We start from the raw sequence: 11,700 nt of genomic DNA, 5'->3' as shown, positions 1-11,700 counted from the left end.
ACCCCACCCTCACTCCCCGGACTCTAGCCAGACCCCACCCTCACTCCTCGGACTCTAACCAGACCCCACCCTCACTCCCCGGACTCTAGCCAGACCCCACCTTCACTCCCCGGACTCTAGCCAGACCCCACCCTCACTCCCCGGACTCTAACCAGACTCCACCCTCACTCCCCGGACTCTAACCAGACCCCACCCTCACTCCTCGGACTCTAACCAGACCCCACCTTCACTCCCCAGACTCTAGCCAGACCCCGCCCTCACTCCCCAGACTCCAGCCCGGTGCCATGCCTCCTGCCGGTGGTGGTGGTGAAGGCACAGTGGGGAGCTGGGAAGTTTACCACAGTAGGAACCACACAGAAAGCCTGGACTTTCACTCTCACCAGGTGATAATAACCCCCAACTACCTGCCCTGCAGAGTGAGGACTCTCACCATCACCCAGCAGCAGTAAGAACACCCCATCCCCAGTGGTGTCACTGGAGGCCTTGTGGGAGGCGATAACAAAGCACCCCTGCCCCTAACTGCGGGAGGCTGGAGGCCAGGTGGGGAGCTGGAACTCCCGTCCCTGCTCAGCAGTAATGAGGGGCCCCCCAATCCACCCTTCAGTCAGGAGAGCTGAGTGGGGAGCCTGTTACCCGGCTGTAACAAGGTACATGTTCCCAACTTCCTCTGTAGAGCAGCGTCAGGAGAAGCCAGTTACACTGGAAGGTTTCAGTTAGATCCAGATCTCGTAACATAATATCCGAAATGTCCAGGGTTCAGTCACTCACTCAGCATACCTAGAACCACAATGATCTCTAACGGAATCATGACGCAGATGTTAACATTATCGGAGAAAGACTTTAGAGCCACCAAGATGAAAATGCTTCAACAAGCAGTAACACACTAGGAACAGACGAAAACGTCCAAGAAAAGAAGGAGAAAAGATAAAGAACAGTTAGAACTGAAAATGCCATAACCAAGTTAAAAACTCAATGAATGGCCTCAACAGCAGAACAGATGAGACAGAGAAAACAATCAATGAACTGGAAGCTGGGACAACAGAAATCACCAAGTCTGAACAGAGAAAAAAGTCATAAGCAGAGCCTCATTCCCTTTTATTCCAGAAGATGTGACGCTGTGTCATGTGAATCCCACAAAAAGAAAAGAGGTTAGGGCTGGAAAAGTACTTCAAGAAATAGTGGCCGAAAACTCCCCAAATTTGGTAAGAGACATAAACCAACAGATTTGAGACACTGAGGGAACCACAAACTGGACAAACCAAAGAAAACTAGGCCAACACACTGTATTTAAACTTCTGAAAGCAAAAGGCAAAGAAAAAGGAAAAAATCGTGAAAGCAGCCAGAAAAAAGTGGCACCTTAAGGGAAAAACAGTGGATTTCTCATCAGAAGCCACAAAGACCGCAAGGAAGGGACACATTTTTCAAAGTTAAAAGAGAAAACTATCAACATAGAAGCCTATATCCAGTGAATCTTCAGAAATGAAAAGGAATCAAGACACTCTCAGAAGAAGGAAAAAGAGAAAAATTTGTCACCAGCAGAGCTACCCTAAAAGAATGGCTTAAAGGAGATGCTCTAAACAGAAAGGAAATCATAAAGAAGAAACCCTGGACCAATAGGAAAGAGAAAGAACACAGTGAGCCAAATCATGGGTAAATGGAAGACTTTCCTTCTCCTCTAGAATTTTCTAAATGTTTGATAGTTAAAGCAAAAGTCAGAACCCTATCTCATGGAGCTGTACTGGTACATAAAGAAAATACTTAAGACAACAGCACTATTAACAGTGGAAGGTAGAATGACATAGTAGGAGGTAAGATTTCCATACTTCCCTCAGACCAGTCATTTAACACATAAAGTCACCATCAAAAAAGCTGCACTAAGAGATATACTCAAAAAACACAACAAATAAACCAGAATAAAATTCTAAAGAATGCATAAACAATAGAAGAAAAGCAAAAATGGTATGGCAGCATAAATTCTAATACATCAATAGTTACACTAACTATAAATGGTCTAAATTCACCACTTATTAAGACAGATGTTGGCAGAATAGATTAAAAAACATGACTCAACCATATGTGGTCTACAAGAAACTCAATTCAAATATAACAATACAGTCAGGTAACAAGGGGTAGAAGAGAATATATCACGCAAACATTAATTAAAGGAAAACAGGAGTGGTTATGTTGATATCAGGTAAAGCAGACTTCAGAGAAAAGAAAATGACCAGAGGCAGAGAAAGACATTCCATTCCATAATGACCAAAAGCTCAACTCATCAAAACACACACAGCAATTCCCAACGCACGTGCAACAAACAAAAGAGCTACAAACGTGAAGCAAAAACATGACGGCACTGAAAGGAGAAATAGCCAAATCACAATTAAAGATGGAGATGCCAACACCCCTCTCTCGACAATGGAACGAGACAAAAATCACAAGGATAGAGAACAAATCAACAACACCATCAATAACAGGAGCTAACTGGAATTTATAAAACACTCTACCCAACAACAGCAGAATTCACAGCCCTTTCGAGGGTCCACGTAACATATAACAAGACAGACCACATCCTGGGCCATGAAACAAACCTCAACCAATTTAAAAGGACTGAAATCAGAGAGACTGTATTCTCTGAAAATAGAAATCAGCAACAAAAAAATGCAGGAAAATCTCAAAACACTTGGAAACTAAACAAAAGCCTTTTAACTAATTATAGGTCAAAGAGAAAGTCTCAAGAGATCAGAAAATACACTGGAGTGAACAAAAATGAAAATGCAACACACCAATCTGTGGGATGCTAAAGCAGTATTGGGAGGGAAATGCATAGCACTAAATGCAGATGTCAGAAAAGAAGGCTCGTCATTAATCTAAGCTCCCATCTCAAGAACCTAGAAAAAGACGAACAGTACAAATATAAAGCAAGTAGAAGGAAATAATAAAGAGAAAGTTCGAGCCAGCCGCAGGAAGGCAAGACCAGGAAACATAAAACATACAAAGACCAAAACCTCCTAGAACTAATAAATGGCCTCAGCAAGACTGTAAGAGACTAACACTCAAGTGTCAACTGTATTTCTATATATTCACGACAGACACACAGATACTGCTATGAAGTGAATTGTGTGTGTCCCTCCCAAAATTCACTTGTGAAAGCCCCACCCCCAGTGTGACTGTATTGGGAGATAAGGCCTTCAAGGAGATGATTAAGGTCAAAAGGGGTCCTAACAGTGGGCCCTATCCCAACAGGACTGGTACCCTTAGAAGGAGAGCGAGGCACCACACATGGCACATACACAGGGAAAAGGCCACGTGAGGACACAAGATGATGTCTACACACCAACGAGTTCCTCAGGGGGAGCCAGCCCTGCTCACACCTTGATCTCAGACCTCTAGCTTCCAGGACTGTGAAAAATAAATTCTACTTAAGCCACCGGGTCTCTGGTATTCTGATATGGCAGCCCTAGCGGGCAAATGTAGACACTAAAATTAAAAATACAGCATCGTTCACAATTGCTGAAAAAACAAGGGAATACTCAGGTGTAAATCCAACACAGCAGGTATAATACTTGTACGCTGAGAACTACAAAATGCTGAAAGAATCAAGAAAGTCCTAAATAAGTGGAGAGATGCACCATGTTCACAGCCTAGAAGACTCGACAGAGTAAAGATGTCCATTCTCCCAGAAATGACATGGGCTTACTGCAACTCCTAGCAAAATCCCAGCAAGAATTTCATAGGTAGGCAAAATTACTCTAAAATTTACACAGAAAGGCAAAGAAATAGCTGAAACAATTCTGAAAAAACATTTCCTAAAGCTGAAGGAATCGGTCTGCCCCATTTCAGAACTTCCCATGTGGCTGGAAAGCAGGACGCTGCAGTGACGGCAGAAGGGCAGGAGGGGAACCCAGAAACAGACTCACGCGGACATGCACCACTTGATTCTGACACACGTACAGCAGGAATTCAACAGAGAAAAGACACTCTTCTCAACAAGAGTACTGCAATGACCGGATGTCCACAGACAGAAGCAGCCCTGATGGAAACCTCACACCTCACAAAAAAACCAACTCGGAATGGACCACAGACTTCAGTGTAAAACTGCAAAACTTCATGTTCCTTTTGTTTTTCATATTTTGATTTTTAGGAGGGGAAAAGGAGCAGAGGGAGAGAGAATCTTAAGCAGGTCCCACACCCAGCATGGAGCCCAATGTGGGGCTCAATCTCACGACCCTGAGATCATGACCTGAGCTGAAATCAAGAGCTGGAGGCTTAACCGACTGAGCCACCCAGGTGCCCCATTTACGTTTTTTGTTTTTTAAGTTTATTTATTTTAGTAGTCTCTATACCCAATGTGGGGCTCGAACTCACAGCCCCTAATCAAGAGTTCGCATGCTCTTCCAACTGAGCCAGCCAGGCACCCCCAAACTATAAAACTTTAAAAAAGATATTGGGGAAATCTTCAAGAGCCTGGGTTATATAAAAAGTTCTTATGCTTGACACCAAAACCCAGATCCATAAAGGGAGAAACAGATGAATCAGACCTCACCAAAATTAAAACATTTTGCTCTGCAAAAACCGTCCGGATAGAAGAACAAGCTACAGCTACAGAGAATGCATACGAACCACATACAGGTGACCCTTGAAAATGCAGGGGTTGGGGTGCCACGTGTGACTTCTGACTCCCGCAAAACTTAACTACTGGTGACTTACTGTTGACGGGAAGCTCTACTAGTAACACGATTAACACACTGTATATATACATTACATATCGTATTCTTACAATACAGTAAGCTACAGAAAATTCTAAGAAAATCATAAAGAAAACACATCTATAGCACTCTATCTGTTGAAAAAAGTCTACGTATACGTGGACCCATGTAGTTCAAACCGTGTCGTTCAAGGGTCCGGTATAAATCCAACAAACACCTGGGACCTACAACATACAAATGATGCTCAAAACTCAAGAGCGAGGAAATAAGCCATGCAATTAGGAAACGGGCCAGAGCGAGGGACCGTCCCTCCAGGAGACGTGCAGCCGGCACACGAGGGCAGAGCATCGCTGGTACCAACAGGGAGACGCGAACGGGACCACAAACAAGCACCACCCAGCGCCGGGCAGACGCTCAGTGAAAAACAGGGACGACACCAAAACTGAGCATCTGGGCAACTGGCTTTCTCATACCTGCCGGCAGAAATGCCAAACAGGGTAGCCACCGGGGAAACAGCTTGGCGGCTCCTTAAAAACCACGCAACCACCACGGGGGTCAGGATCGGCTCCTCTGGGCACTCGTCCCAGACAAATGAAGACCTACGTTCAATATTCAAAGCACGTGTATTCACAATAGCCAAAAACTGGGAACAACCCAGAGTCCTTCACGGGGAGCAGGTACACCAGCCATGTCCACCACCCAACGGACACGGTGACGGACGGTGGGAGGGACGGACACACACACAGATGGGCGTGTGAGCACGGTGACCCACGTGGATCTCAAGGGGGGCGGGCTGAGTGAGAAAGCCCATCCCACAGGTGACAGACCACGATTCCACTTAAGTGACACTGTTGAAAGAAGACACAAAAATGGTGGAGGGACTGTAGGGTTGGGGGCAGGGCCCTGAGGGCAGAGCCTTCTCGCTCTTGCCTGTGTAAAGTCGGCCCCCAGAGGGACGCTGCCCCGCAGGGCGTGTCCAGCAGGGAAAGTGGGAAGAGGCGTGGGTCTGTGTTACCTCTAACACTGCATACGAATGTATGGTTACTCAAGAATAGCGTAACTTAAAAAACAAGCAAACCCAGGGCGCCTGGGTGGCTCAGTGGTTAAGCGTCTGCCTTTGGCTCAGGTCGTGATCCCGGGGTCCTGGGGTCGAGCCCCGCATTGGGCTCCCTGCTTCTCCCTCTCCTCCCCCCTCATGCTGTCCCTTGCTATCTCTGTCTCTCTCTCAAATAAATAAAATCTTTAAAAAAACAAACAAACAAGCAAACCCAGGCCAGCTCCCCACTTGCTGTGTCCTGGTTCCCACGAGTCTCCAGTCTGACCGCCGCTCCCTCTCAACACGATGAGAATTAATGAAGGTGAACCTCAGCCAAGTGGAGTCTGGAGACTGGGAGGGCCCTGCCACTCAACCCCAATCACAGGAAGAATCACAGACCCCACAGAAGAACGCTCCGCAGAAGAGAACCACCCGTGACAGGCCCCAACAGCAGAAGTTCACGGAATCCCCTACAAGAAATCAGCCACCCCTGAAACTCGGCCATTGGGAAACCGAGAAACCGTCATCACCCCGAACTCTTGCTTTTCGTCATCACCCCGAACTCTTGCTTTTCGTCAGTGGACTTCCGTCCAAAACAACCCCTCCCAACTTCCTCCTTCTTCCCCATAAAATATCGTTCCTCTCCTTTATGGGTCAGACTTGCCTACGGTTTTGCTTGTCCTGAACTACAATTCTTTGTCATTCCCAAATATGTCCATTTTTGCTATTTTAATTTTAAGGTCAAGAGCACTCGGGATGACATGAAGAGATACACGGGCTGTAAACAGGGAAAGTGAGCAAGATGAGCAGGGGCTATTTTCCCTGTGGATCCCATCAGCATTTCTAATCACGAACTAACCACCCACCTGCTTCCGGGGGGGCTCCCAGGCTGCCCACCCCCAGGCCCAGCCGCACTCCCAGCCCCTCCCGCACCCCCCCGCCGTACACACTCATCCACGTGGGAGGCTCTGCCAATCCTGCTCGCACTGGACAGTCCCAGAGCTCAGCCTGGGGGGCCCTGCAGAAGCCTGCAGACATGAGCACGTGGTTCAGACCTCCTTCTCCCCAAGGGCACTTCCAAACTCCACAGACCAGTCTCTAAACAAGAGGGTCTGCCCCTACCCAGCGCCTCCTCCGGGTCAGCTCTGCGGTCACCGAGGCAGGGCCAACTCAGCTCCCTCAGACGGAGGTCAGGACTTCTCTGTGGAGCCCACCAAGCCCAGGGGGGCCCGGGCTCCAGGCAGATGGAGGACGCAAGCCCCCAGGCTGAGGGCACGGATCCAGGGGCCCGGTTACCGTCCCTCCTGCATGCCTGACCTCTGGCTAACTCCAGCTGGCCCAGACAGGTCCTGCCGTGGCTGAGACCACCCAGAGTCACATGTGTGAATGTCCCCCAACCTCACAGGCAACAGGAACTTTCAAGCTTTGCTCAGAAGCACCGAGAACCCCCTCAGGGTCGGACGTGGGGAGGGACCGGAGAGGAGCCAGCAGGCACCCAACCGGCTCGACTTTCCTGTCCTGCATGCAGCAGATAGCTGGCGCGTGAGCCAGGGTCTGGGTGTGACAGGCGTTGACAGAAGGACAGAGATCTAACATGAGGGCACTGAGCTGCGACCACACAAGGAAAGGGCTCGCAGCCATGCCTCCATGCTTCCTGGGACATCAGCCAGCATGGGGAGCACGGGGGCCGGTCAGAGCTCCTCCAGAGGGGACTGCACCTGGGCCAGCCTCAGAGGTCACAGGGCATCCGGCTGCCCCTTCCCTCCCTGCTCCGCTCCAGTCTGTGTGTCTGGCCGGAAGTGCCCAGCCCACCCTGCGCACAACTCCCCACCCCCTAGTGCGGACCTATGGTCCCAGACCCATGGAGTGGGAGATGCCGGTGGCCAGACGCTCCCATCCCCCAGGCAGTAAGGCTGAAATGGGCTCACCTGTGAGTGGACTGGGAGGCCTAGACCCCGCTTGTCAGAAACAATGAGAGTGATGATGGTCTTGAGGACGGTGGCAAGGAATGTGTTGACTCCGAAGACCAGGGCACAGAGCTCTTTAGAGAGAGAAGACGCGATCTGAAAACTGAACGGGAAAGCGGCCAAGGTGAGACTCAGCAGGGGAATGAGAAGCACCCCGGTACAATGGGGACTCGGCAAATCCCTCCCGGCATCCAGGCCACCCGCCACTCCTGGGCACACGCCCCAGGCTCTGTGAATCCGAGACTAAGGACAAGATGCACCCCCAGGAGGATGTTCAAAACGTCTCCTGGTAATTCTGGGGCAGAGATGGTCATCCTCATGAGAACGGGCAGAGCATCGTGAGGAGGGTTCTAGAAGCACAGTTGTTCTTTGTTGAAGACTTCATAAATTAGGAATGGGACAGTGAGACAAATGAGGAGTGACCGTGCACTCAGCTCCCGGTCCTCTGCAGAGAAACGGACAGGTGAAGGTATTCCCATTAAAATCCCCAAAGCGCCCCTAAAAATGAGTAACTGAACAGGAAATACTCTAGAGCTCTGAAAAATGAAGGAGCAAACATACCCAAGAAGCCTTCCAAGAGGATGACAGAGGCCGAGGGGCTCCGCTGTGCTGGGGTCTGGGGTGGGAGCAAGACCGACCCGCCGGGCTTCTGTGACCCCCGCTGGAGAGCACGCCGAGCGAGAGAGCGCGCGTCAGGCAGAGGTCCGAGGGAAACCCACACCGGGCCACGTCCCCAGCATGGCAGAACGCCACGCCACCCCTCCTCGTGTCCCCCGTGTCTCCACAACCCTGAGCGGGAGCAAACCGAGCCGTGCCAGTGGGCACGGCACAAGGCTCCGACCGCATTCGGCTGACGCAGTAGAGAACCGCAGAACAAGCAGGCCGCTCACACCGGGGAGGAGCCAGCCCCACTGTCCCTATGGAAAGGCCTGCAGGGCCACCACGCACTTCCCGCTATCTACTGACGCCCCCTTTCCAAAGCACACGCCCTGCCTGGCCAGGCCCCTTCTGGGAGCCACCTGAGGCCATCATCCCGATTCGGAGAAAGAAACGTCAGCAAGAGGAGTTGATCTCAGGGCTGTCCCAAGAAAATACCACACGCACCACCCCCGTCAGCTGGGGCCCAGCTGCACGGCATCAGCAAGAGCCCGGTTACGCCCACATCGTGACGTGAGCCCCACAGCGAAGCGGACAGGGCAGGAGACAGAGGGATGAGCTCCGAGTCACGTCAGGCCAGACACCCGAATGCCAGCAGCGAGGCCTCGGGCGGGCGGCGGCACCTGTTCTCTCCTCTACACCTGCCTACGTCTTGGTGACGGGACAGGGGGCGCGTGCCAAGAAAATGCTTCTGGGACGTCTGCCGGCTGAGAGAGCGTGTGGTGTGGCGGGAAGCAGGGAAGCCACGGGGAGCGAAGAGTCAGGCCTGGGGATGCCGCCTGAGCTCGGGAAGCAGTGGGGACAGACGTCTGACTTGGGGTGACCAGGAGGGCCCCCCACCCTCCCCGGAGGGTGACAGAGCAGGCCCACCTGCTGGGTGCGGGAGGCACGGGGAGGGAGGCCCCTATGTGCATGTAACGTGGGCACGTGGGACATGAGCGTGTGTGGTAGGAGCACGTGTAGCATCAGCTTTGTGGAAGGGTCAGTTCGAAGGAGCACACAGAGGATCTTAGCAGCAAGCAGGACGCGGGCTGGAGAAGGTTCTGGAAGGCACAAGTGGGCCGGCGGACAGCTCTGGGGACATCCTTGGGCGTGAGGAATGCGAGGGCTCCAGGACAGCCCCAGGCGGCCGGCGAGCTGGGCCACCTGGTCACTCCCTGGCCGTGCATGCGCCACGGCCGTGCGATGGGAGGGGACAAGAAAGGCCTCGTGCACCCAGATGGGCCCACAGCAGCGCTTGGGGCCTGGAAAGCAGGGGAGGGAGCTGGGGAGGACTCCACAAGGGCTGGAGACTGCGGCCACCAAGCAGCCTCCATGGGAGAAGCGGAGGGGACAGCACGTGGACCGGGCTCTGCACTAAGCTCAGGGTCACGGAAGCCAGGACAGGCTGTGCTGTGGACAACGGGACACCTGGGCCCAAACGAGAGCACCCTGGGTTCACCGCTCCTCCCGACACGAGCGAGCGCACGCCACCGAACGAGCTCAGCACTGCGTGCACTCACCCCTTCTGCTCCCCACAGAACATTCTGGAAGGGAGGGCTCTGTACACGTGCGGACGGTCTGTCCATCCCCGACCGGCAAGAGGAAGGTGTGTGCCCTCCAGCTGCCCGCCACTGCCCGGCTCTGGGCTCTGGGACTTCAGTGGCCTCCCAGGCCGCGGCCTCCCACAGCCACCACGCAGGTCAACTCACGTGGCAATGGGCACCAGGAACTGGTAGGCACCACGGAAGAGCACGAAAGCCAGGTAGCACAGCCAAATGTTGCTGGTGCTGTACATGAGGAAGACCAGCATGGCCTGGAGCGCCGTCACGCCCGCGATGACCAGCTTCGCCCACAGCGCCCAGTGGATCTTCACAAAGCCCGCGGAGAACGAGGTGATGGCACCTGCGGAGACAGGACACGTCACCGCCGTCCTGGCGGGGCGGGCGGGGCGGGCTGGTCGGTGGGGCCGCGGGCCTACCGAGCAGGGTGGACGCGGCGTCCGCCCCCCCGTTGTAGACCGAGGTGGAGTCCGTGGTGGGGTGGACCACGTTCCACAGGATGTGCACGTAGTAGACGACCAGGTAGTAGGCGGCCGAGTTGAAGACCCACCAGAGGGACCAGAGGCGGAGCGGAGGCGACCGCAGGTTGCGCCCCAGCTCGCGGAGCATGCGCACCAGCGTCCAGTCCCGCCAGGCCCCCCGCGGCGCCCGGCCCGGCGCGGCGCCCGGGCTCATGCGGCCCAGCTCGGAGGGCGCGGCCCCGCGGCACACGGCGGCGTCGCGGTTGAAGAAGAGGCTGCGTCTGGGGCGCTTCAGGAACAGGGCGAGGACCAGGCTGAAGGCGAGGAGGCCGAGCGACACGAAGTTGAGCGTGGAGAAGGACACCCCGCCCGCGCTGACGAGCAGCTGGCCCAGCACGGAGCTGGTGAAGACACCGAGCAGCGTGGCCGCCCGCGAGTGGCCGGCCATGCGCTGGTAGCGGGCGGGGCGCACGAGCGAGAAGATGTAGGACGAGTAGGCGATGCGCGCGGCCATGGTGACGCTGTAGAAGAGCTCCATGAGCTGCATGTGCAGCACCGAGCGGCCCAGCCACAGCAAGAGCCACACGGACACGTAGCTCAGGCTCTGCAGCACCAGCACGGGCGTGTAGCGCAGGTAGTCGGTCAGCAGGAAGACGGGCACCAGCACCGCCAGGTAGGAGTAGGACAGCACCGGCGTGATCTCGTTGGTGACCTGTGGACAGCAGGCCGGTGACGCCGGCGCCAGGGCGGCCGCGCGCTCCCGCGCCCCCGCAGGGCCCCACGGGCCCGCGCCCCGGGGCCGCCGGGCCCCCGCGGGGAGGACGCCCCCGCCCCCGCTGATGTCCCGGAGGCACCCGGAGGCACGGCAGGACGCGGCGCCAGGGTGGGGGCCCCCGCGGGGAGGACGCAGCCCACCCCGCTGACGGTCCCGGACGCACAGCAGGACGCGGCGCCGGCGTGGGGGCCCCGCGGGGAGGACGCCCCCCGCCCCCGCTGATGTCCGGGAGACACGGCAGGACGCGGCGCCGGCGTGGGGGCCCCGCGGGGAGGACGCAGCCCACCCCGCTGATGTCCCGGAGGCACCCGGACGCACGGCAGGACGCGGTGCCAGGGTGGGGGCCCCCGCGGGGAGGACGCGGCGCCGGGGCCACGCCGCTGACGGTCCCAGAAGGACGCGACGCCAGGGTGGGACGCGACGCCGGGGCCACCCCGCTGACGGTCCCCGAGGCACAGCAGGACGCGGCACCAGGGTGGGGGCCCCCGCGGGGAGGACGCAGCGCCGGGGCCACCCCGCTGACGGTCCCGGACGCACAGCAGGACGCGGCGCCGGCG

The 11,700-nt window shown here is 55.1% G+C and overlaps 1 protein-coding gene across 5 annotated transcripts in view; it reads right to left on the bottom strand.

Moving 5' to 3' along the window:
- SLC19A1 (solute carrier family 19 member 1) overlaps positions 1-11,700 on the bottom strand; it is a 23,685-nt gene that overhangs the window by 1,697 nt on the left and 10,288 nt on the right. For 3 of the 5 annotated variants that reach the window (XM_035030026.1, XM_035030025.1, XM_035030028.1), the window contains exons 3-5: positions 10,327-11,080; positions 10,058-10,250; positions 7,671-7,812 (exon numbers count right to left, since the gene is read on the bottom strand). In XM_035030026.1, the coding sequence (XP_034885917.1) occupies positions 7,671-7,812; positions 10,058-10,250; positions 10,327-11,080 (1,089 nt within the window). Of the gene's footprint in view, positions 1-7,670; positions 7,813-7,969; positions 8,359-10,057; positions 10,251-10,326; positions 11,081-11,700 lie in introns of those variants that run through there. The other 2 variants (XR_004683720.1, XM_035030029.1) reach the window with 2 other exon arrangements.

The sequence above is a fragment of the Mirounga leonina genome, unplaced genomic scaffold (assembly GCF_011800145.1).
Source record: "Mirounga leonina isolate KUSES-001 unplaced genomic scaffold, KU_Mleo_1.0 Mir_353, whole genome shotgun sequence".
Lineage (NCBI taxonomy): Eukaryota > Metazoa > Chordata > Mammalia > Carnivora > Phocidae > Mirounga > Mirounga leonina.
Note: the sequence above shows the minus strand (reverse complement) of the source record. Positions and strands in the feature narration are given on the sequence as shown.